This window comes from Lacerta agilis, chromosome 1, assembly GCF_009819535.1.
Source record: "Lacerta agilis isolate rLacAgi1 chromosome 1, rLacAgi1.pri, whole genome shotgun sequence".
In the NCBI taxonomy this organism is placed as follows: Eukaryota; Metazoa; Chordata; class Lepidosauria; order Squamata; family Lacertidae; genus Lacerta; species Lacerta agilis.
Window position 1 is genome coordinate 88,866,483 of NC_046312.1, and position 26,414 is coordinate 88,892,896.

General features: G+C 42.7%; 1 protein-coding gene across 3 annotated transcripts; it reads right to left on the bottom strand.

The window, feature by feature from the left end:
* Positions 1-4,611: 4,611 nt before the first annotated feature.
* IQCB1 (IQ motif containing B1) lies at positions 4,612-26,131 on the bottom strand. Of its 3 annotated transcripts, none has more exons than XM_033162489.1 (14): positions 26,056-26,131; positions 22,312-22,425; positions 20,203-20,365; positions 19,928-20,057; positions 19,120-19,213; positions 18,846-18,945; positions 17,046-17,218; positions 13,734-13,843; positions 12,096-12,205; positions 11,207-11,349; positions 10,288-10,436; positions 8,591-8,719; positions 5,564-5,720; positions 4,612-4,946 (listed from the first exon to the last, which is right to left on the bottom strand). In XM_033162489.1, exons 2-14 carry the CDS (start codon positions 22,409-22,411, stop codon positions 4,723-4,725), a joined length of 1,782 nt encoding a protein of 593 aa, XP_033018380.1. In that variant the 5' UTR covers positions 22,412-22,425; positions 26,056-26,131; the 3' UTR covers positions 4,612-4,722. The 3 variants fall into 3 exon arrangements, with proteins under 3 accessions (XP_033018380.1, XP_033018388.1, XP_033018372.1); XM_033162497.1 differs by lacking the exon at positions 26,056-26,131 and adding an exon at positions 25,843-25,867; XM_033162481.1 differs by lacking the exon at positions 26,056-26,131 and adding an exon at positions 23,665-23,711.
* Between the last annotated feature and the right edge of the window lie 283 nt (positions 26,132-26,414).

A 26,414-nucleotide genomic window follows, 5' to 3' on the forward strand; every position in this document is an offset into this window, starting at 1 on the left:
CAGCTCAAAAGGAGGCTGTGGAAGCGGCGGTCCGACACTGCTGCTCCCGGGGCGAATGAGCGAGCGGCAGTGCGTGGGGGTGACAAGCGCCGGCCCCTCCTGCCATTCCCCACGCTGCCGGTCGAAGTAATAATTTATCCAGGGGCGTCGCTAGGGGGGTGCGGTGGGGGCGGTATGGCCTGAGCGGCAGGTGTGACAAGCGGCGGGTGGGGGTGACAAGCGGCGGCCCCTCCCGCCACTCCCCAAGCAATGCCGGTCACCCTGGGAGCAGCAGCGCTGCACAGACGGGGTGCTCCCTCGGCCGTGCGCTGTTGCTCCTGGGGTGACGGAGGGAGCGGCAGCGCTTGGGAATGGCGGGAGGGGCTGCCGCTTGTCAACCCCCATGCGCCGCCACTTGCTCCGTCGCCCCGGGAGCAACAGCGCACGGCCAAGGGAGCACCCCGTCCATGCAGCGCTGCTGCTCCCAGGGTGACCGGCATTGCTTGGGGAGTGGCGGGAGGGGCCGCCGCTTGTCACCCCCACCCGCCGCTTGTCACACCTGCCGCTCGGGCAATACCGCCCCCACCGCACCCCCCTAGCGACGCCCCTGGATAAATTATTACTTCGAGTTAATGCAGAGTGAGAAAGGGGCACAATCTTTTATTTACCTTTTCATCTATATTCCACTCCTCTTTGGTTAGCCTCACTCTTTCTGGACTTGGGTGGCTGTCTCACAGTTCCTGCTAGAAAAAGGCTTACATTCAGTAGTCACATTATAATGTCACTAATATGACAATGACATCAATGCATCCTATCACATAAGGCTAGGCAACTGTAGCTGACAACCAAAAACTGGATGACTAAGCCCAAAAAATGCATATTGCTGCAGATCCAATGAAATAAGTTACAGGCCAAATTTGGTCCATGGGTCATAGGTTCCTCAATGCTTCTTTAAGGCAAGGACCAAGAAAGTAACTTTGACATTATAGTAAACACTGCGTATTACAAACTGCATGTTAATAATAGGTCTCTGGCCTAAATACAGCTTTCTCAAAAGATAGTAGTCTTTCTGAAGCAGCAAACAGCATTTAAGGGAAAAATGAGGTGACTTCTGAATTGTTTTGTGATATGATGGGACCTCAATAGTGGTTTTCTTGCAAACAAATAACAGATAAAACATTGATTGCTTGGACAGAGATATGTCAGAGATATGTACATAGATTGTTTACAATGATATCTATTCTCTCACAGGGGTCCACTTTCATTAAGATTAAATTTAGTATCCTACTCAAATCAATTAAAAATTTCAACATTTAAATCATGTGCATGAATAGAGCCCCAAAATACATACACTGAACAATGGAAGTATGGTTGGAATTCTGTATTGGGAGGTTTGTAGAGCTCAAAAGCCAACATGTTTGTACTTAAACGTAAGTAAACCAACCCTGTCAGCCCTCTGGCTGGTAGCAGAAAGCTATTTTCATCCATTAAAGGAGGTATCTTACAGGAGCAGCATCCCAAGATAAAATGGTAGTAGAGACTACACAGCCTTGGAGAGAAGTACAACCATGTTTATGCTGATGATGAACAGTCTTGTATGGTGAACTCCACTGACACTTAGATACTTTTAATCAGCCATTGAAAAGGGGGGGTTAAAAATGGAAATCCTATTATCTAGCAAACTGCATATTACAAAGGGGGAGTTCATAATCTAGTTCAATGGTGGTAAGTGGCAGAGGCCATTAGCATGACAATGAATGGACTTTTGGTGAGACAGCTCTATAATTCACCAGCTATTTAACACAGGCCAGGGGGTTCATTTCTTTAGAGGAAATGCATTATGCAGGACACCTTTGTGAACATCTCCCTGTGATAAAAAGATGCTATAATGAGGATAATTATGAAGAGTTGGGTATAGAGCACTGCACTGCAGTAAAAATTCATAAAACAAGAAAGTCCAGTGCAAAAGGTATGGCACACAGTATGGAGACAGAGAGAGCCTCGAGGGCAAAGTGAGGAACAGCTCCTGAAATGTTTTCACATGTCCTAGAAGCAGGAAAACTCTATGCTCTTGGAACACATTGCTGCACTGTTTTTAATGAGCATTGCTGATTGCATTGCCTAGAATATGAAGTGGTGGGGAATAAGTCCATTATATAGAAGAACACCCAAAGTTTGACACAGTTCCACTTAAAGGTGGTAACTAAGCTACGGGTTTGCTGGAGATAAAAAGCTACCCTCTCTCGATAGGCATACAATTTAGAAAGAAATATTTCATTGTACTGATGCATTAGCCCTGCACTGCCAGTGTCATCATAACATAGAATCATAGAGTTGGAAGAGACCACAAGGGCCATCCAGTCCAACCCCCTGCCAAGCAGGAAACACCATCAAAGCATTACTGACAGATGGCTGTCAAGCCTCTGCTTAAAGACCTCCAAAGAAGTAGAATCTACCACACTCCTTGGCAGCAAATTCCACTGTCGAACAGCTCTTACTGTCAGGAAGTTCTTCCTAATGTTTAGGTGGAATCTTCTTTCTTTTAGTTTGAATCCATTGCCCCGTGTCTGCTTCTCTGGAGCAGCAGAAAACAACCTTTCTCCCTCCTCTATATGACATCCTTTTATATATTTGAACATGACTATGATATCACCCCTTAACCTTCTCTTCTCCAGGCTAAACATACCCAGCTCCCTAAGCCGTTCCTCATAAGGCATCATTTCCAGGCCTTTGACCATTTTGGTTGCCCTCCACTGGACACGTTCCAGCTTGTCAGTATCCTTCTTGAACTGTGGTGCCCAGAACTGGACACAGTACTCCAGGTGAGGTCTGACCAGAGTGGAATACAGTGGTACAGAGGTACAGTGGTACCTCTGTGTTTCATGACATTAGCTGCGGTAATGTCCCAACGTAGTAACAAATGTTATGCATCAAATCTTAAACTTGGGTGGAATCTACACACGTATAAAAAACATTCTGAAAATGCTTTTTTAAAAAGCGTTTTAAAAATACATTGAATTTTCCATAAGGCTCACCATTGCCATCGTGTGTCACATTGTATATTGCACTTAAAACTTTTTATATGCAGCTGTATAGCTGAGTCCTCGGTCTTGTCTTGGTCTGTTAAAAAGGGACTTATTTGCGCGGCCAGGCGGAGTCCCCCGAACCCCGGGGCAGCCCCTGAGGGAAATAACAACGTGTGACAACATTCTATGGGATTAAATTAGCCACAACTTTATTAATATTCAGATGTAGGAAGACCTTGGCTCAGGCATTGGGCGTTTATCCTTCCCAGCCCCCCAGCCGGGATTCTGGGTAATTTCAGGATTATCCAGCATGAGTGGGGCGTGGGCTAGTCTGGAGAACATATGTTCAAGCAGATAGCCCCCCCCCCCCATGTTCGCCGCTGCTGGAGGGGGAGGGCAGTGACAACCCTGGGTGTATGGTCAATGCCTCCCCCTGAGACCCCTTTAACGGGAACCCTGTTATCACCACCGCAATGGGGGCGGGGGTAATGAGTTGCAATTAAGAGAAGTTGCTGAATTGCAACTCATTACCAAACTTAAAACCATGGAGAGACCTGGTCTGAATAGAGACATTGGATTCTTATCTCATTATACATGACGAAGCTATTTTTAACCTGCTCACCCATTGCTTTTTCCTGTAAGACCAATTGCAGTCTTTAACAATCGCCAACAGGTTTACCACAGCTATCAGCCTATCACCCATTCCCACCACCCTTCTGATTCATACCCCTCCCCATTCTCTCACTATATATAAGGGTCTGGTGACTTCTGTTTCAGTGTATCTGAAGAAGTGTGCATGCACACGAAAGCTCATACCAAGAACAAACTTAGTTGGTCTCTAAGGTGCTACTGGAAGGATTTTTTTTATTTTTTTATCTAATAATAAAGCTAATTCATTAAAACAGAAAAGTAAATTTCACAGCACATCTAAAGAAGATAAAACATGTACAAATTGGTTAGTCAGAAGACTCAAAGCAGAATGGGTTTGGGATGATATTGTAAGTCAAGGGTGGGGAACCTCAGTCAGGGGCCAAGCCAAATGCAGCTCTCTATTGGGCTCTCTGCACTCTCCCTAGGCTACACCCCCTTCTCTGAAGGCCACAAACCCCACACTGGCCCTGCTTTGCACCTGAATGCTTTTGCCTGGCTGGAATGAGCTCTTGAACTCTGATGACTGCTCTTGCTTGTCTGGATGCAAGATAGATATGGGTGCTTGAACGTGTGTAAAAGCTAGCTTACTGTGCAGTGCTAAAGCTTACATTGGTTGCTTCACACAATTTTGCATCTGGCTCCACACCCCACTGGCATCTGGCCCTTGGAAGGCTACCTAGAAAAGGAATTTGGACCTCAAGCTGAAAAAATGCTTCCTCCCAGAGCTCTGAGGTTCTATTTCCCAGCCTATACATACACACAGCTAACTCCCCACAATATTAAATTCAAAATTCCACCTTTTTTTTTAACAATACAACTGAATTTCACAGATATTTAAAATGTGAATTGTAATGATTTCCAAGTCATCTGAATGGTAAAATTTAGATATTCTGGTTAGAGGTCAAAATATGTAAAACACGAACTTGATAACAGCTACTCGTGTGTATGTATATATAAAATCAAATCATTTGGACAGCATTGGATGGACTGCTCGCCAGACCATCTTGGAATACTTTCTTTTTTCACAGAAGACATAGTCCACACATATAACCTTGTTCATTCCAGATTAAGTTTTGCTTCCACCAATGAACAAAGTTCCCACTTCAGCACTCAGATCTTCTGAAACAGCATCTTCCTCTAAGAAGTCTTCTTCCAGCTTCTTCCACCATGGCCACCGTGTGTATTTCAACATGGTGCTGTGGGATTGTTTGGCTTTGGCTACCACAGGAACTGATCTACTCATAAAGACATTCAGATCTTTCGTAGTGGATTCTGTTAGACTTGGAGCACCTGTGACAAAAGGAGCAAAAGAATCACAATTACTTTTTTTCTTAAAATACAAGGTTGATCATTTTGGGGCTATATTTCTTCCATTTTCCATTATTTTGAGTACTTTCATGGGCCAGATCCAGTGGGTTTATCCCTTTCATTTTTGTAACCCTATTCTTCTATTTATAATTCACTGAATCCATCTTCTGGGCACAATAATTAAAAACCAAATCTCAAACATGCTGGGAAAGTACATGCCACATATAGCTCACAATGGCAAAGGGAAATAAAAGAAGAACCCCAGCATACTGAACTTCATTTTGTTTTGTTTTTTGATATGGTAGAGTGTTACTGCCCACACAGCAAGCTGAAGATTTCTGTAAAGTTCCCCAAAACACATTTACACAAATACTCTCAACATTAACATCTTAAAGGGGAACAAGACCAAAATAGCCATGGAATAAACAGGCTACATGGCACATGAGTCACACAACCAAATATTATCTCTGGATGAGTGCTGTGGTGTCTACTATTAGCATGAATCAATCCCGATACTCACTTTCATCAACATTTACCAAAATATGGGAAGAAAATCAGAGCAAGGCTAAAACAATGGTGATGTTGAGGTAGACACATACTCATTAGTTGATCTACATCCGTGTGGACTTGGGCTAGCAATGCCTCTCTATGCTGCTCTGCTTTGCGATGCTGGCTTCTTTTCAGCAAATACTGGGCCAGCTTTTCCTGAGCTTGATGATGAAGTTCCCTGCTCATTTCCTGTGACATTTCAGAAGCCTGGAGAAAAATGATAGTGCCTATCACTGTTAGCGGTTATCAGTTTCAAACCTTTGTGGATGTCTACAGCACAACATTTGCATTTCTTGGGTACTTGTAAATCTAATAACTGCTTCTTCCTGTGTTTCCTCCCTGAAGCCATCGATCCATCACTAAATAAATTTAGTTTCCTAATTAGGATTCAGGAAGAAGCAAATTCCTATTATTATATTAATGGGGGAAAGGGGGGGGAAGCACCAAGCAACACCCAATACCTTATTTCACAGACCAAATAAAGAGGGATAAGTATATTTCTGATATATTCAGAGTTTACATTAGGTAAACAGCATGGAACTCTAGGTAAAGGCTGTGTACTGATATTAACTTTTCAAGATTTGGCAAGTGATATTGTAGAGCCATCATCACCTCTACTACCCATCAGTTTCTCTCTCTACAGTCAGGGCCTCTTGTCAAAGTAGTTTCATAGACTTAAAAAAAATGGTTCAGGGGGAAAAGCTAACACCAAAACTGGTACTGCTGCAACAGGTATGCACACAGCTCTCACAGGCACCTCCTGACTGCAGTTGCTTGCAGCAGCAGCAGTAGCAGGAGCACCATTGACCAGCAACATATGAAAGCAATAGAAGAAAAAAGATTGGTTTTCAAATAGAAAAATCAAAGCTGGAAACAGAGCTAATTGAACCAAACTCTAAAAACCATTCCAGGATGTACAATTTGTTGCTAGAGTGGCATACAAAAGATGAAATGGTTAAATCTGTGATGATAGATTGGGCAAAAGATGTTGGACATAATATCATGATGGATGATTGGGAGAGGTTGTGGAAGGAAGGTATCAAATTTACTGCTTGTAATGTATTAGGAGAAAATATTATGAAAATGATATATAGATGGTATTTGACACCAGTGAAGATTGCTAAGATATATCATGCTACAAGTAATGTGTGTTGGAAATGTAAAAGTGCGGAAGGTACCTTTTATCATATGTGGTGGACATGCCCAAGGGTCAAGGCTTTCTGGGAGAAGATTTATAATGAGCTTAAGAAGGTAATGAAAGTTACCTTTTGTAAGAAACCAGAGGCCTGCCTTTTGAGCATGACCAATCATGAGATACCCAGTCAGGATAGAGTCTTTTTTATGTATGCCACAACAGCTGCTAGAATTTTACTTGCAAGAAACTGGAAAGGCGAAGAGATCCCGACAGTAGAAGAATGGCAGATGAAATTAATGGACTTTATGGAACTCGCTGAACTGACCTCGAGACTCCGAGACCAGAGGGAGGAGAAGGTGCAACAGGATTGGAAGAAATTTAAGGACTATTTAAAAGATCGTGTAAAATTAGATATTTGAGCAGAATTAGCTTATTGTGTATTGGCTTTAGCTAGTTGATGTAAGTTAAAATTGTACAAAAGAAGTATTGCTATGAAAGACTTTGAGGTTTAAGATTGCTTTAGGATAAGTAACCTAAGTAATGAATTATATTTGATTATTTAATATCTTAAAGATTATTAAGAAGACTGGTAAATGTTAAGAAAAAAGATACAAAATTACCAAAGTATATTGTTAATGAACGCAGTTGAGGGAACGGGGGGAGTCCCCCTTTTAAGAAGATAGAAACAAGAATTAAACAATGATAGTTTTTGTTCCGGATTATGTAGGTCTGTATGAGTTTTCCTTTATTGTTTGTTTTTTCTTTCCTTATTCATGTCTCGATGTGTTTATTGTGTTTTAGTATTGTGTATTTGTGTATGTATTATGTTTTTGTTGTTGTTTAATGCGGAAAATAATAAAATATGGTTAAAAAAAGAAGAAGAAGAAAGCAATAGAAGAAAAATACTAATAAATATAAATCTGTAAACATACTGGCAGTCCTTGTGAAACAATAAAAAGCTCAATGCACTCCTGTTGACAACTCTCTTCCTCAGGGCCCCCCAATTAAGGTTCTCCTATCAAGGTAATATTTCTCTGATCAGGAACACCTACTTTTTAAAGCTTTCCTTAAACACTTGAATATTAGTACAGTTGAACCCCAGGTTACGCACGCGATCCGTTCCGGGTCGCTGTGCGTAACGCGGGTGTGCATAACTCGAATGCACGTAAAGAAAACCCCGAAAACCCGTAAGTCGCGTGATTTGAGCGCTACTGTGCATGCACGAAGTGCGCAGAAGCATTCTGTACATCCAGCGGTCGTGTGCACTCCTGCGCACTCCGGAAAACACTTCCAGGGTGTGGGAGTGCGTATCCCGAACGTACGCAACATGAGGTATGACTGTACCATAAAGGATGTGTGCATACATGTATGAGCAGCCATGCAACCATTTGATAAGTGAAAAATGTTCTGTCATTTATGGAAACAAAATAGACTCACTAGTTCATGAGTATGTGTGGAATTAAAAAAGCAGTTGCAATTAGGATAGGAGGCAACAGATTTCCCCCTCCCCACTGAGTTCTCGCAGTTATCTAACTGCCAATGCTGTATTGTGGCTCCTGTCAAAGTAGTGATTAGGGGCAAAACATTCCTGTTGTTGTATGGATGTGGTTTTCAAACTGTGATCCTAAGTTACCCAGGTTCCTTGGAAGTTACAGGATCCTTCAGTGAGGAGACAGAGATGTGGCACTGATGCTTCCCTAAAAGGCAGCTTTTACCTGTCTTCACCATTAACTGTCTTCTTCTGCCATGCATAGCTCCAATGAGAGCTTTGTGCATTGTCAAGGCTAAACTAATGTCAATGTGTGACTATGCCATGTATAAACTGAAAGTGTGCCTAGACTCCCCTGAAACATGCAGGGTTCCCCAGCATGTCTGTAAGCATTCCTTGGCCAACAAACCAACGTGAAAAGGTGCCCTAGCCAAAGGAGGAATGATGATGTACCGGGTGCAGTTTGATGTAGTCATTCACTTTTTGTTGCAATGATAGCCTCTGTTCATCAGAGAGGTGCTTGGACTGTTTCAAGAGAGAATAAGCTTTCCTTTTCCTTTGCTTTTCCAAGAACTTCAGCACCTGTGGAAACGAAAGTATTCAAGTAACACAATGTATTTATACAGTCAGAATTTTTACAGCAGGATAGTTTCTTGATGGCCTTCTGGTTAGCTTGAAAATCCACATAAACACACACACTCAGGTTAATTCATGAACGAATAGTATCTTGTATTCCATTTAAACTAAAACATTATTATAGTATTCTTGCTTTATATAATAAAACAAGAGTGACTCTTGCGATGAACCTCCACTTCAGACTCTCCCCTTGTTACTAAGTGAATTTTTAATCAGGTGTTCTGGGTCAAATTACAATGCACCCCACCTGTCCCTCTGAGGTCCGTCTGTTATTGCCCTTCCCTTTGATTAATAATCTGGGAATTTCTTAGTAACGGGAGTTTTCCTGTCCAGCGGCCGTGGCCGGTTATATCCTCTGCTCTGGGCTTCAAGGGTTAACCTCTCCTTTGCCTACAGTTCGGGGTCTCTCTTTATTAGATCCCCTCACTATATCAGTTGGCTAAGCCCTCTTAGCAACTCTGTGGCAATACCAAGGGTTTCCGCCCGCTAGCCCCTCCTGAGGGAACTCCAAGACACAAACTATCGCCTTTCAGGTTAGTTTTGTCCTTTCCCTGAGTTCCCCTCCTCAAGAGCCTATATAACTCTCTGGACCAAAAGAACGACGATATTTTCTTAGCTCAACAACAAGAGATCTTTATTTCTTACAGAACATAACAGTTTCAGTAATGGTTCATAAGCTTAGTTTCTTAACAGTGTAAATTCTTCCTTTCAGCAACATATACACATCTTCAACAATCCTAACCTAACCTAACCTAAACCTAACCTGGCCCCACACCCTCCTTCTTCCAGTCACCACTCTCCACACACTAACGGCTGCTCCCTCCTTTTTAAAGAGCGGAATGTCCCGCCTCCCAAGGGGTATCTGCCACTCAAACTGGGGAGCCCATTAACTCCTAAAACACCGAGGGTCTCTGAACAGCCCCTAACTTAGATCTGATTCATTACAACTCTCAATTCAGTGCTCTGTCAACATGGAAATGAATACAAACCTTTAAGCTCAGATCTGTTATTTGAGTATCTAGTCCAGCACCCTCCTTTCTGCTGAGTTATGACGAAAGCCAGACCACTGAGAAATATGCATGTTTCTCCATTTGATTTTTTTCCTTCAGGCAGATACAACTCAGCATGGCTCAATTTAGCTGCAGAATGTGGTTCTGCAAGCGCAGCTTCAAACAAGAACTTGGCCTCCACAATGTCATCAAATTAAAGAATAATTTTATAAATTGGTAGGAAGGATTGGCAGGGGGCGGGGGCAGCAGGGGGATGATGAAGCTAGAAATGGTTTTCTAGGGTAATATTCAACACTATGGTCTCAAGTCTTCGACAGCTTCTTGTAACAGGTTTTTTAAAGGGTTGTTCAGATTTTTGCTATGAAGATTCTGAAGACTAATGCTCCAGCTTAATTTTTAGAGTAGCTGCTTGTAGTAGACTATACTAGAAGCTTTGAATTAAAACATGAATGTTAACTGTTTGGGTAAATTTTATGTCATGGCAGCACTTGGTTGCATACTCACCGCTCTCTGAATGAGGACAGCTGCTTTATACTGCTTAAGAGACTTCTTTTGATGATGAAAATTTCTCCTTTCCTTATATGCTCTCCAGTATCTTTGGATAGTTATGGCTGACTTCTCCTCCATTTCATGCATATGCTTATCCACCTGACCTAGGAGATCAGGAGGCAAATTTCTGAATATGCTTGGGTTTCATGGGAGACTCAAAACAAGCCAGCTGGTATCAAAAAAATTCAGCTCAAACAGCAGTAGACCTTTTTCTAAACCAATATTTTGGTTATTTAATTATTTAATTATTTTGGTAAGGATGGCGATTTGTGGTCCAGCTGCTACACAGATGAGACCCTGTACCAAAGTCCAAGAGGAAATTATTCACATAGAGATCCTCTGGGGAAATTAAACTATTCGCATTCAATGAGCAGTTCAGATCCAAGCGTAGAATTGCATTCCTGACAAGGGGCTGCAATAGTCAAGGCTGAAAGAAATAGATAGAAGAAATTGCACAGGGAATGATGTGGATAGCTATCCTGCCCCAGGCTTTGATATTAAGGATGTTCCAATGCGGTTGTTACCTTCCAAAATGAAGGAAACAGAGAATGAGTGGGGGAGAAAGCACATAAAGCTAAGGCAAAGAAATGATTCACACATTTACTGGATGAGCATCAAATTACATTCATTTCTCCCATCAACTTGTTCTAAGTATACATTACCACTATCTCCCCACAAGTCCTAAAGGGGCCCAAGGGAAAGATGCTGATACATACTCGAAAAAATACCTGACCATTTAACGAAATGGCATCCTGTGCCTCAAATACTAAGTCTTAGGAAACAGTATGAATAGAAGTTTTCAACTAACAAGAAAGAATATGGGAAATTTGTTTCTGCATGGAAAACACCCTTCATGCTACTATAATAACCATACCTGCATGAACTACTTCCAATAGCATAAGCTGTCGTTCATGGAACAGCCTCATGGCTCTCTGTCTTTGAAGCTGCAATTGTTGGTGGAGGTCCTCCTCTTCTTTCTGCTTTTTTAAACCTTGCAACTCCTGTTTTCTTTTAGCTCTACAACAACAAAGTTTTAGAAATTACAGGAGGCAGAGTGTTCTACATTTAAACAGGTCTGCATTTATCATGCAGATGGGAACATGTACCCCAATAGTCTCAAGATGCACATGTATGCACAAACATCCTTTAAATCATGGCCTGGATGCTTAGTGGTGAAGCCTGAAATTCTGATTGGAACCAAAGATTGCTCCCAAATCTGGAAACCCATTACATGCGAAGTCTGCCCTCTACTGGATTTTCCAAACGTGCCCAATAAGATACCTTTTAAAAATGCATTTTATTATAGAGCAAACCCCTCTATACTTTTGCAATCAATTAGCTAATGTAGCACCAAGAAATCTGCATGCTGCTTAATATATCCTCACAGCAACATTTCTGGCCAACACAATATTATGAGAGGGAAAGAATGTCAAGTATTAGGGGACTTCAAAAACCTAATCTCTAGCAGAGGTAGAGAAGTTCCACAGATCAGCAAGCATGTTATTGGAGAAACTGCACAAAGGGATGAGGGCCACAGTGTCCTGTAGAGGCCACATGAAGGCGCTGGGTGAGACCAGAAGAGAAAGCTGCCCCATGATCTGCCTTTGCAATCACCTCACCACCACTTTCTTTTTTCTTCTATAAGGGAAGAAAAGGGAAAGGAATGGTGAGAATGGACAAGGGAGTGGGAGGAAGAAGGGCTCCATCACATAACCATCTGTTTGCATCCACAGGTTTGTAATAAACCAAAGGTCTTGCCTTACCTGAAATTTCTCTGCAAGATTGTTACTGCTTTTGGAAGCTGCTTTAATCTTTTTCGCGATTGAAATCCTCTCCATGCTGCTTGGATTAAGCAAGCTGCTTGATGTAGTCTCTGAAATAAACAAGTTAGAGCAGTGCTTTTTATCTAGGAAAAATAGGTGCCGGTACTCACCATGGAGTTCTTACAGTAGGTACCACACTTTTTAACAACAACAAAAAGAAGCCGGTACTGCGTACCCTTGAGTGCTCCCTGAAAAAAAGCACTGAGTCAGAGGATTATGCTCATTTCCCCATCGAGCACAGTGACAATATTAATACAACTTTAATGGTTTGCATCTCCCCCCTGCCCCATGTAATTTAAACTATTCCTCAGGGGTGGGGTGGGCAGTGTCATACTATTATTTGCCAGAACAATTCCTGCATGAATTCAAACTGATCTGCCTCTTTCCAGGTAATACAATACCTCAACTTTACATGATCCAAATGAAAACAAGAATTCAATTTTTAAAAACCATAATTATGGGTGAAATTCAACATTGTGCTATTAGAAATGTTCTGAATATGCAAGCATATCAGCCTGCCCGACGGAACAATCCACGCAATCATCTCAAGACAACATACAATTTAAAGAGCTAACAACTGCTTTAAAAACCACAAAAACCTCAGTTCGAGTCCTTTGAGAAAAGTTTGATCCCCTCCTCAACCACCAATGTCCATTTCCCATTCTCAGAGTTGTCAAATGACAACCTGAAAATCCCCCTGCACCTTAATATTCACTGATGAATTGGGAAAAGATCCATTTGCTTAGCTTTAGCTTGTGTGCCAGCTGCACCTTTTCCTGGACCATGCTCATCAGGCCAGTGTCACTCATGCCCTGCTCACATCGAGACTGCACTGCTGCAGGGGTTGTGGGGAAGAGTGTTTAGAAACTGACAGGAACAAAATTCAGCAGCCCAAGTGGTTTCCAGTGCTTGCTTTTCAGAACTTATTATACCAGCTCTTGTCCATTTGCACTGGCTTCAAATTCATTTGAGAGCACAATTCAAAATGTTGCTTATTACCTATAAAGAGCTAAACAGCTTAGGACCAGGTTATCTGGAGTAGTGCTTCCTCCCATATGAAGTTACCTGTGCACTGTGTTCAACATGTGAGGCCCTATTTCATCTTCTCCCACCTTCAGTAGTGCACTACCAGCTTCTGAGGTGGGGACCACAGAGTGGACCCTCTCAGTGCTGGCACCTGGACTGTAAACTCATTTCTGATAGATGTCTGTTGGCTCCTTCTCTCCTAAGTTTAACAATGGTAGCAAAAACTCTTATTCCACTGTGCTTTTAATTGTATAAACCTACTTATATGCTGATGTATCTTTAAAGTGACTGCTTATGCCCTTTCATGCACTGTTTTAATGATTTAATTGACAATGTATTTTTGTATTTGAAAGCTGCAATAAAAGAGGTGTATGTGTGAGAGAGATTTATAAACTCTTAGAGGTGTTTCTGTGTTAATTGATCTATTGTACCTATAACATCTAGTGAATAGATGTTGGTAGGAGGCACTGAAATATACAGTAATATACTGATGAAACTTTAAGTACAAGCTACTTCCACCACATACAAAACTCAGTAAGATTTCCACCACACCTGTGTTTTGACAACCTTGTAATTTTCTGAGCACAGCAAGTCCAAAAGCTGATTCAGGTTCCTGTCAAATCCTTTGCCAGTCCACTGCTTGCTTAGAAGGCTTTGTAGTCCTTAATCAGTGAGACACATCAAGATAAATATGCTGCTTTATAAGAAGCACAGTTAGTTTGCTTATCCTTCAGACACTGGAAAATTATAGTTGTACATGCCAAAGCAGGCAGTAGCATGAATTTTTCTCAAAAAACATGAATGGTGAAAAGAATGAACAAAGTGTTGATACAACTAAAGGTGTCTGCACCTGCAAAGTGAGGGGAAAGCCAGACTTCCCTCCAGCTGGAAAACAAGCTAACCATGGGCCTTTTGATGTATGAACTAGTATAATGCACACTGGCGAATGCATTTGTCCCAATAGTATAGAGTATTTTCAAATGTACACATAAAACATGTACAGACATGCCATAAAATGCATTATTGAAATGGTTGCAATAGTGCTTACAACTTTCTAGGCCATATATTTTGAAGAAAAATCATATTAAAAATGGCAAAACACTCAATGCAATTACTACCATGCAGGAAAAGACCAATTTCATATATAATGACAGCTCAAGTGTGCTGTCCTGGTTTAATATAGAACCTACCCAGACAATTGTATTGACTGAACAAACTTGGCATTGGTAATCAGTGACAGAATGGCAGCTTATGGTATTCACTTTTGGAAAATTTGGAGGGAGTGCACTATGTTTACCAAGAAGTAGTTGCTCTCAGATGTCACAAGAGGCACCTGGAATTAATCTATACATGCCGTACAGTGGTGCCCTGCTAGACGAATGCCTCGCTAGACGAAGGCATTCGTCTAGCGGAAGGCTGCCCCGCAAGACGAAATTGTCTATGGGGCTGCCTCGCAAGACGAATTTTTTTTTCCGTCTAGCGAAAACCGTGGTTTGCATTGCCGCTTCGCTAGACGAAAAAACCGCTAGACGAAAAGATTCGTAGAACGAATTATTTTCGTCTAGCGGGGCACCACTGTAATTTTAAGAAGCCCAGGTACCAGCTCAATTGAATGGCAATGCAGCATAAAAACTTATTTTGTGGCTTGTCAATTTCATGGGCTAGCTTGGCTAATCAATTTCAGGTTGGCTTAACTTTATAGAAGACAATGACAGCGTTCACATGTAACATTAAACCAGTTTAGCACAGGGATGGGGAGCCTGAGGCCCTCCAGATGTTGTTTGGTTCCAACACTCATCCAGTTCAGCCAGCATGATCAACGGTCAAAAATGATGGGCATTGTGGCCATCCAGATGATGTTGGACTCCAGCTTCCTCACTGTTGATTTAGCACTATATATCTGAGCATAAGGGAGCCATAGCTGTCAAGTATTGAGTATTTGCCGGGATTCCCCCGTTTTTAAACGCGTTTCCCGCTGCAATCCCGGGTTAATCAAAAACCCATATATTCCCGTATATTCCCTTCCTTCCCCGTCTCCCCCGTTCTTTGCCTGCTGTCAGACTATCTGCAGACAGGCAGCAGCCAGAGGAGGGGGGGAGGAGGAGGGGGGAAAGGAGGAGGAGGACTTGTAAGCGCCGAGGGGAGGGACTTGCAGCCTCGCTCCGTCCTGCTTCTTTCTTTGTGCGCAGGTTCCATGCGCTCCATGGGACTCGGCTGAGGCGGGAGCGGCGCTGCCGCTGCCGGTATTTTCTTCTTCCTCCTCCTCCTCCTGGGGGTGCTGGGGGAGCAGTTCTCCTCAGCTGCCTCTCGCTCGCTCTTCTCAGGAGCTTCGCCTCAGCCTCCTGCGCTGGGCGGGAGGGGTGGGCGGGGGGAGCGTTGGAGGAGAGAGAGAGAGAGAGAGAGAGAGAGAGAGGCAGGCAAGGGGACTGTCGCCGGCTCCGCCTCTTCCTCGGCGGCTCTCAGGCAGCCGGAACCGCACGCGGCTGCGGTGGCAGCTGCTGCTGCTGCGGCGGGAAGCGAGCCCGGAGTGGAGGGATGTGGGGCTTGGGACGAGGCAGGATCTTCGACGTCTTCTCCGCTCCGGTCCTGGTGACCGTGGTCTGCTGCGCCCAGAGTGGAGCCTCGGCATATTTTCCCATTGGCTCCGCCCACTTTTGCTTCTGGCTCCGCCCATCACTGCCACGTGACTATCATAGGTGAGGCTGCTGATCCCTTATTTTGAAATCCGAAAGTTGACAGCTATGAAGGGAGCCCACATGAAACATTAGACTCAAGCACTAGACCAGCCCCGTAAATGGCTGGGAGGAGGAATAAATGATGAATAAGTTTCGATTTAGCCAATTCCTGGCTTGTCCTTATGTGCAAACCAGGAATCCTGGTGTTAAATAAACTCTAGTCAATGTAAAAGAAGCTGACTTAAAACCATGAGTTACAAAGCAGGCTTGTTAACATAAGAGTTTATTTTAAACCTGGACTCCTGGTTTTTGTGTTAATGACAAGCCATTAAGTGAAACGAAATTCTGTTTTATTCTTCTAGCCTTACAGAAGGTGGGAGGGAAAGAGTAGTTGAACTCAATCTTTACTTGGCTTTGTAGAGGCTCATGCTTATAATATTGCACCATACAATGTATGGCTTAGCATTATTGGCAAATGTGCCTGTTGCCTTTCCTGTGCAGTAAAAGTAGTGCAACATCAGATGCAGTTATTTTGTGAAAAGGTTTGTACCAAGCATACAGTTGGAGTCACATTACGTTACTTGAACCTAAAGGTAAAGGGACCCTGACCATCAGGTCCAGTCATGGACAACTCTGGGGTTGCGGTGCTCACCTCGCTCTATAGGCCAAGGGAGCTGGTGTTTGTCCGCAGAAAGCTTCCAGGTCATGTGGCCAGCATGATTAAGCTGCTTCTGGCGAACCAGAGCAGCGCACGGAAACGCCGTTTACCTTCCCGCCGAAGTGATACCTATTTATCTACTTGCACTTCGACGTGCTTTCGAACTGCTAGGTTGGCAGGAGCTGAGACCAAACAACTGGAGCTTATCCCGTCGCAGGGATTCAAACTGTCAACCTTCTGATCAGCAAGCCCTAGGCTCTGTGGTTTAGACCACAGTGCCACCCGCGTCCCATTCAATTCTGGATCCAACCAATAGGATTTATGCTTATCTGAGAGCAAGTACCACTGACATCCATGTATGGAACTTTACAGTTTTCACATTTAATACCTTTTAGAATTGATACACAAGTTCTAGGCTGTACAAAATATACCTTTGCTTTTGGGATTACCTTGGGCCTTGACCCTGAAGGGCTAATCAGTGCCAGCATTACTACAGAATTCTTCCCAAGTCTGAGAAACAGAGTAACAAACCTTTGTAGCGGGTAGCGAATGTTGTCACAAGTTGGGCATCAGACTGTGCAATCAAGAGTAACAGCTTTATAGCTGCATTTCCTATGACAGGATTGATGGAAGACGAAAGCTTGTAAACAAGCTCATCTAAAATGCAGTGCAGGGACTTTTCAGCAACTTGAAGTAACACAGCACTGACATAAAAAGAAAAAAGATGGAATGATACTGGAGTCTATTCAATGGTGCCAGGGGGGAGGGGAAGGTAAGTAGATTACAGTAGCTAGCCAACATTGCACCAAACCCTTTAGTAACTTTAAAATACAACTGAAGTGCTGCTTAAAGGTCGTAAAAGGGATTTCTCTTAATAGTATTGACAAGTAATCAAAATGGATCACACAGAAGAAGTTTTGCTTGACTCTAGTTGTACTGGCTTTCATTATATTGAGATTATAAGTTACTACAGTGGAACCTTGGTTCTCCCAACGGCTTAGTTGACGAACAAATCAGCTCCTGAATGCTGAAAACTCGGAAGTGTTCCGGTTTTCAAACGTTTTTCGGAAGGCGAACGTCTGATGTGGCTTCCGCTTGAGTGCAGGAAGCTCCTGCACCCAATCAGAAGCTGCGCCTTGGTTTTCAAACGTTTCGGGAGTTAGACAGACTTCTAGAACAGATTATGTTCAACAGCCAAGGTACCACTGTATATTCAAGTGTTCTAAACTGCTCTGAGTGGACCACTCTGAGAGGTTCTCTGTACAAGAAAGGCAGGATATAATATTTAATAAATAAATAAATGAATGAATGCACACAATAAAATTAATCAATACAAGCTGAACTGATAGATGGTCCTCCAGAGAGAAGAGGATATGGCTGTAGGTTAGACAATACCTCCCTCTTGAGATAATGCATTAAAAAGCGTTCCTTCTAAATTTGGAATCGTAACCATTTGGTGCAAACAGAAAGGACCCCCCAAGGTGTATGAATTTATATGGTATCTCTGCTCAAGTCAAAAAAATGATACTGTTATAGCAGGAGGTCATGCAACATGTGCAGCAGTTAATGGAATGGAAGCGTTTGTCACTTATCACTAACATATTACAGTTGTACCTCGGGTTACGTAGTTAATCGGTTCCGGGTCGCTGTGCATAACCCGAAACGTACGTAACCTGAAAAACGCGCTTTGCGCATGTGCGAAGCGTGCATAATGCTTCTGCGCATACACAGACCACTTCTGTGCATGCGCAGACCGCTTCTGCACATGTGCGGATCAAGCGCACAGCGGGTTACACTTCCGGGTTACGGGAGTTCGTAACCCGAAAAGTACACAACCCGAAGCATACGTAACCCGAGGTACGACTGTACAAAAACACCCAGTGGGGGCCTTGGCACAAATCTGCATTCCACACAGCAATGTCACCTGCTAGCTAGAGGGAATAATAGATTGACTGCCTTGAATGGGAAAGAAATGGGAAACTCCCATAATAAAAGCATAACCCTGAAAATGATGTGAAAATACTCTACCATCAAAGAGTAATCAATGCACAATAAACTGCTCAAAAAGGCCTTTGCTTTCTGAATCCTGGATGCTTCCTATGAACAATCATGAAGTTCTACAGATGATATTTATGTGGTTATCCTGAACTAAAACAGCCACTAGGAAAGCACCTGTCATTCCACTGGAGCTTTTCCTGTGCCTTTAACTCTCTCCTCCTGGCAGTATCTCTTGCTCATGTAATTAAATTCAGAGAAGTTATTAGCACTGTATATATTTAAGCACTTTAAGATATATTAAGGGAAATGTTTAAATTAAGGTATATCAGTTACCTATTGACTCTTAAAATATTCTGCAACACAGACATCATTATGGTTGAAGTTTCAACATCGTCCGTCATCAGCAGTTGCTGGAAGTGTCTATTCTGAAGCACTAGGGTGAAAAACAGGAAGAAAACTCAAGCCATGAGGCAATATCCATGAATTTGTAGTTTTACCAAGGAAAAACACAACAGTTATCTACAAGCAGATCACAAAATGGGGAAATATTTCATCAGAAACAGCTATGCAGCTACAGTAATGATCTTTCAGATCTTTCTTCCCTTACCATTTGCTGTTAGCTGAATGAATCCGCCACACAGCCAGCAGATGGCATCAGTTACTGTTCTGAAACAGTGTAAAAATTCATTCCTCTCTTCATCCTTCACAAAAAAGCAAATATAATTCCTGAAACATTACTTTGAAAGCAACTGTATCCTGAAGTTATATACTTGCTGAGCAAGATAGTTAATTCTGAAACTCCTTTCATCTAAACTTCATCAGTCTGAGGTCTGGGACCTTTTTAAGAACACCTTTGCCAATCACCATTGGTGGACAGATGCAGTTTTAAAAAACTTAAAACACTTTTTCTACTGGAAATCCAGCTGGTTCCATGAGTTAGTAATGCTACTAATCTGATTCATCAAATCCACCAAACTTTTTGGAATGCTGTGAATTAAAACTTTCAACATTTAGTTCAACTTTTGTTGAAATGCTGCTTTAAGAAGAAAGCATCTACACCACAATATTTGTCCTGGAGGCATGTCTAACAACGGCCATAATTCTGTTTGCATTTTATTTTTATGTTCAATAAACTATTAGTGATTTAACTTTTACTGGAGCTGATCCAAAATTTCAGTTGCCCCTGTTGTCAACCATGGCATCATAACAGGTCAAAGCTTCCTGCTATAATATAGTTGTTTTGAGTCCTGATTCCACAGAAGATATGCCCTTGATATTTGGTCTGCAAGGTGCCTGGAGTTGGGGGGCAGGGCAGGGGAAGACTGCCTGAATAAATCAACTATTCAGCATGTTGACATGTCAAGAAGTTACAAAACAGTTCCACTACACAACCTTAAGCCATTCAGCCTGAATACCTTCATCGCTCGGATGAATCGTGCTTGTAGGCGCCTTCCCAAGAAGAGGAGGTTGTCTGCAACAGAAGGAAGTAGCTTATTGTAAAACTCCTCTGGTTCTTCTTTTACCTCGAGGCCCACACAACACTGGCTGAGAAAATAAACACACATACATTTTAGCAGTTTGCAGGTAATGCTGTCATACACCCAGGCTAATACAGTCACACAATGATTTCAAGAAGGGTGGGCTAGAGGCAATTCAGGAACAAAAGCTGTGTAATTATGGAAGAGTTTACCTTAGTATCTCTGCTATCTGGGCAGCAGTAGTCCAGCCTCCAAGCACTCTTGTATAATCTTGCTTAAGGACTAATGTGCAGTATTGAACCAGATCGTAGTAGTACAAGTCTTGTTTAATTTTTTTTAATTCTTCGCTGCCAGGTGGTGCACTATTTAAAATATCTAGGGAAGAAAAATAAACCTAAACAGATGGACCAGGAACTTAGGTAACAAAATTATACTTTCTCAATTACAACATGTGACACTCAAGTACCCTTCTACTCTGAAAGGGAGTATAATACAAAGAAAGATTAAGTGAGCATGAGACAATGTAGAACCCCAACTACCATCTCGTCATTACAGCAACACTGATACAGAAGCAACTACCGGCTAGGAAATCTATAGAACAAACAAACCAGACAATTCATGCATAGAATGCTTACAGAAGACATTATAGATGGGTAGAAGAAGATGGGCAAAGAGGTCAGTGGGATGGCGCAAAGGAGAATTAAGAAAGAGTGGAGAGGCAAGTATGTTGAAAAATAAGGTGGCTTATAGAAGACTTCCTTGTTTTGCACTACTAGAATTACTAGACTCTGGCCACAAAGGCTTCCTTTACTAGAAAGTAGCCCTCTAGCAACTGACAGTTCCTCTAGCTATAATGCTGCTGTAGTTCATCAGCAGTCTCTCTCCAGAATGGATATAAGACTTGCTTATAAGTAGGAGCAACTCTTCCCATAGAGATTTTAAGAACACAGAAGCAGGTCCATGCAGGGGTGTGGTGGGAGTGTAACCAGGTACAATTGTCGCAGGCCTCAGAGGGCCAAGGTGTTACGGGACCCTGCTAGGGGCCTGCTGGACTTACCCTGTCATGCCAAAGCCTTTATTCTAACAAGACTGCCACCCCGGGCCTCAGGCAAGCTCTACACAAGCCTGCACAGAAGTCCCATTCTAGCTCAAACATAACATACATACATACATACATACTGTACATACATACACACACACAGCTCCCAGTTTTCCCTTCATCCTTAATCCTAGTTCTTGTGGCACAGCACCTCTTTGGTTCTATTTCTCTACTTTTGCCTTTCAACATTATATTCCTTGCATAGTGTTAAAAATAATGCAAATTAGATACACTCCACTCGTTAAAATTGGCTTAGTTTGCATATAGTCTCTTATGTGCTGGTTACACACTTTTCCAATGACAGGCAGTGGAAGGCGGGGAGAGAAAGGTTTATATATTCATAGAGAGGGAGATTGTTTCTATAAACACAGCTACTCTGTTATATCACCCTATAACAAGATCTCGAGGAAGCCCATGACCCCTGTCAAACAGCAATATCATTTATACAGCTGCTGTATTGAAAAAGGACAGAAAAGAAACAAACCATCTCCTTTTTAAAAAATGTATTTATTAACTTTTTCAAAATATCAACAAAATACATAAAACAAACCAATACAACAATTGCAAACACATTACAAAACTAAAAATAAAAACTGTTACAAACTACAAAAATGAAAAACAAAAAATTATTTGTTTAAAAACTGCTTTTTCCCTTAACATTGTTATTTGACTTCCTCACGTCTGCCCTTCCTGCGTTCATTGTTATTCATCTTTAGTAGTTTCTTTACATTATATAAACCATATTTTTCAAAAAAGAAACTAACCATCTCCTATACAGTGGTATCTCTGGTTACGTACTTAATTCATTATGGAGGTCTGTTCTTAACCTGAAACTGTTCTTAACCTGAAGCACCACTTTAGCTAATGGGACCTCCCGCTGCCACTGCGCCATCAGAGCATGATTTCTGTTCTTATTCTGAAGCAAAGTTCTTAACCTGAAGCGTTATTTCTGGGTTAACGGAGTATGTAACCTGAAGCGTATGTAACCCAAGGTACCACTGTACTTGAGTTCATTTTCCTCTGTTGGCCTCAAATCAATAATTATATTTGGGAAAACTTGCAGAAAATATAAAATATGCACATATAGACTTTGTAGAATAGTGAATCTCAATAGTTCAGATAGAGTTTAATGAGTAGTGGAAAAACAATTTCATTTATAGTATAAGAGTCTCAACACTTGAAACTATTTCATCACAGGTCTGAAAGAACTCAACCTGTTTACCTTTTAACTTCAGCAGCAGCACAGGGACATCCTGATCAGGGCTTTCAGTAGCCTGGGAAGCCAGGGACAATATTCTGGAATTCACTGGTAATGGCTTCATTTCATCCAAGCCAACTATATTTTAAAATGAAATAAAGAAGAAAAGAGACAAAACATTTGACTTCAGCTATGGAAGAGAACACTGATGTTTTATAGGAAGTGAACAGATAAATAAATAAAAAAACAGTTCAACAAAACAGATGCATCTAATAAAGATGATGTATGATAAAATCCACACTGGGTAACCATAGGAGTATGTGTTCGAAAGACAAACCAATTTTAATAGCAGATTCATAGAATATGCCTCTTCTACTCTAAATGACATCACTTGTTTTTCCACAGCTAAGCTAGAAAACATAGCTTAATAATTCACATCTTAGCCCAAGGCCCCAGGTCCACTCCCTGGCACTGCTATAGTTAAATGATTTCAAATAAATCTGTGTGAAACACTTTTGCCCGATACCCTGCAGAGCTATTGCCAATAACAGTAAACAGACCTGGCCTGGATGGATCATTGGTTTGACTGTAGGAACCAGTTCCTCATACCTTTATTAAGCCATCATGTTATTAGTAGGTGACAGCAGTGCTTGTCAAAACTGGGACAAACTGGAAGGTAGCAAACTACTCACTTTACAAATACCAGCTTGGTTGGTCCCATTGACTGATTCCTAATGTGCTATAGCTGGAAATTATTAAACAGAAGAAAGCAAACAAAAAGCCCACAAAGTTTGTCTGTTGTTTTTTTTTTAAAAAAAGCCACTTCATGGCTATCCATAGTTGGTAGAGGGGAAAATCACAGCCTGGGAAACAATTGGGTATGAATATTTGTGAGCAGAGAAAATATCTAGGACACTTGAGAAATATCCGCTACTCTGGCCATAGATGACTGAAGTGAGACTTTTCATTTAACAACTACTAGATGGTTGAGTATTCTTTATGAAATTTGTTTGCAGTGCAGTAACACTGTTGAACACCAAGGTATCAGAATGAATCATAGAATCAGAGTTGGAAGAGACCACAAGGGCCATCCAGTCCAACCCCCTGCCAAGCAGGAAACACCATCAAAGCATTCCTGACAGATGGCTGTCAAGCCTCCGCTTAAAGACCTCCAAAGAAGGAGAATGAAATGTAGTATACATTGCCCAGGGGACAACTCTGTTTCTTCTTTCAGTACCAGCTTAACTCCCACACCTGTTTCAAAGGGAGAGGAAAATGAAAAATGCACCACATCATACTGAGGCACTGGAATGGCAACTAGCATGCATTTTCAATACACACTAAACTCTAAATTTATTTATTACATTTGTATACCACCTTTTTCTTCCAGTGAGCTCAAGGTGATGTACATGGTTCTCCTCCACCCCATTTCATCTTTACAGCAGTCCTGTGAGGTAGGTTAGGCTAAGAAGCAGTAACTGACCCAAGTTCACCCAGTGGACTTCATGGCTGAGTGGGGATTTGATTCCTTGTCTCCCAGGTCATAGTCCAGCACTCAAACCATTATGCCACACTGGTTCTAGTGTGATGTCTAGTTTTACTACAAACCCCAGTTTGATGTCACGCCCCTCCACATTTGTGCATTTCCCTCCTCAAATGATTAATGATCAAGAGTACAGTACAGTGATAGTTCCCAAGCCCACATGCTAGGGAACAGTGCTGTACAGAAGAGCGAGATCTGTACACGTAGGCTTCTCCTATGATATGGAACCCTGTGCAATGAGGAATCCACATCACAAGGGAACTTATTCAACACATAGAGCACTCTCCCTTCTATGCATGAGCAGCAGTGGAGTGAGAACAGGTGCAGGCACAGTCCCATTGCACATGATCATAAATCACTTGAATGAACACACAAACAGGACACAAGTGTCAAGGGAAACAAAACACTGCAATACAGAAAGACTGACAGATCAGAATGAAAACTGATGCACACATCTGCAGCTTGCTGCTGTTTCAAGTACAGTGGTACCTCTGGTTATGTACTTAGTTCGTTCCGGACGTCCATTCTTAACCTGAAACTGTTCTTAACCTGAAGCACCACTTTAGCTAATGGGACCTCCCACTGCCGCTGTGCCGCCAGAGCACGATTTCTGTTCTTATCCTGAAGCAAATTTCTTAACCTGAAGCGTTATTTCTGGGTTAGCAGAGTATGTAACCTGAAGCGTATGTAACCTGAGGTACCACTGTACAAAGTTCAGCTCAGCCTCTGCCTCATGTTTCCGAAAAGGAATAATGGGCAAATGTAGGAAGCTGCTTTATGCAGTCAGATCCTTAGTTCAGCATCAGACTGCATTTAGCTCAGCACTGTCTATGGATCACAAAAACCCTTCAGGGTTGTTGTTGTTTTTTGTAATGAGTCAAGATTGAACCTGAAAATTTATGCATGTAAATACAACTTAAGAAGAAGCTGCTGGATAAAACCAATGGCCCATCTGTTCCTAAAGTGGCTAACCAGATTTATTTATTTAATATACCTAAATGCATCCTCCTGAGGGAACTTAAAAGGATAATTTCATATGCACAGTAGTTACATTATGTTTCCAAATGATCTACACAATTGGAATTGTAGAGTTGGAAGGGACCCAAAGGGTCAGCTAGTCCAACCCCTTGCAACACAGGAAGACATAGAGTAACCCACTCATAATGCTTCCAAGTCAGGCCCCCAATGATCTTTCCTTTTCTAATCCACCTCTGTGCCTATTCACCAAAGTAGTTCCCAGCCCTTACACCTTCGCTCACCCTTGTTCCACTTGCCTCCTTGGATATCCCAATGTCTCAGTCCACTAGAATTTGTTTGAACAATGGAATGATTCTGTATGTTGAACAGCCCTCCCCTTTTGACTTTCTGTTATCCAAAGCCCTTCATATCTGCATGGAGCTTGATCTAAGCACAATGGAGAGAATCCTGCTTCTCCTTGTCTTAGCTTCGAAGACAGCTGTGGGTAGCTTCAGAGAGGGGGAACTCAGCTGAAACAAGAGGAAGGTGTCCAACTGCTGCCTCCTCTGCCACTGGCGGCCTCTGTGCCTGAAGTTGGTTACCTCTGAGAAGCCCAAGCAGGTCAGGAACACACTCCTGTTCATGTTCCCCAGCATGGGTGTAGCCAAGCAGGGGCAGGGGGGGAGCAGCTGCCCCCCTCAGATCAAGTAAACCAATAGAAATACTTAATTAACTGACCAATCAGATCAGTCCTTCCCCCCAAAAAAATACTGTCTACGCCCATGTTCCTCAGCAACTATAATTCAGAGACATACCACCTCAAAGAGGACAGCCGTCATGACAAGCAGTCACTGAGCGCCTTATCCTACATGCATTTGTCTAATTCCCTTTTGTAGCTTGTCTGAGTTGGCCTCTATCACTATGTGACGCGGTAGTGGATGCCATAGTTCAACTACCAGCCTTATGAAGATGCATCACCCTGGATGATTCACGTGGCAGAAGAGAAGTCAAGTGTGCATGTTCAGGGCACCGTACCGAGTCCCAAGCACAATGACCTGAGCGGTTGACCCTCCAAAAACCTTTCACGGGTTGTTAAGAAGGCCCCTCAAACACTGCGCCCTTTACCTGATTGTTAACAATGAACAGCTTCGCCCTCCGCCCATTACCCTCAAACTTCACGTCCCCGCGGATACCCCGACCATTACCAGCCCCCTGATCCAAGCGCCTCCTTCCACAACCGGAAGGACTAATGCGGTTCTCTTACTCACACGGCCAGTTTCACGGGTGAGGTCACGAGGGCTCCTGCCCAATAGGAACGCGAACCTCGGCGCGGGGAAGCGCCAACTGTCTCCCCCCCCCCCCGGGCAACCGTCCCTCCGTCTTTATTTGCATATGATCCCTCCCTAACGCCTCGCTCGAACTCCAGGAGGCGCGGCAACAGGCGGCAACATCCCCTCACCCCACTGTCACTAGTGACGGACGCTTACGGTGGGCGTGACTAAGGTGCGAGGCTACAGCCAATAGAGAGGCGTTAAAGCTCGCTCCGCGTCGGCGCTTCCCACGGAGGAAAGGCGCGGGGGGCGGGGGTTGGTGCTACCAAACTCGACCAGCCACTGAGGAGGAGGCG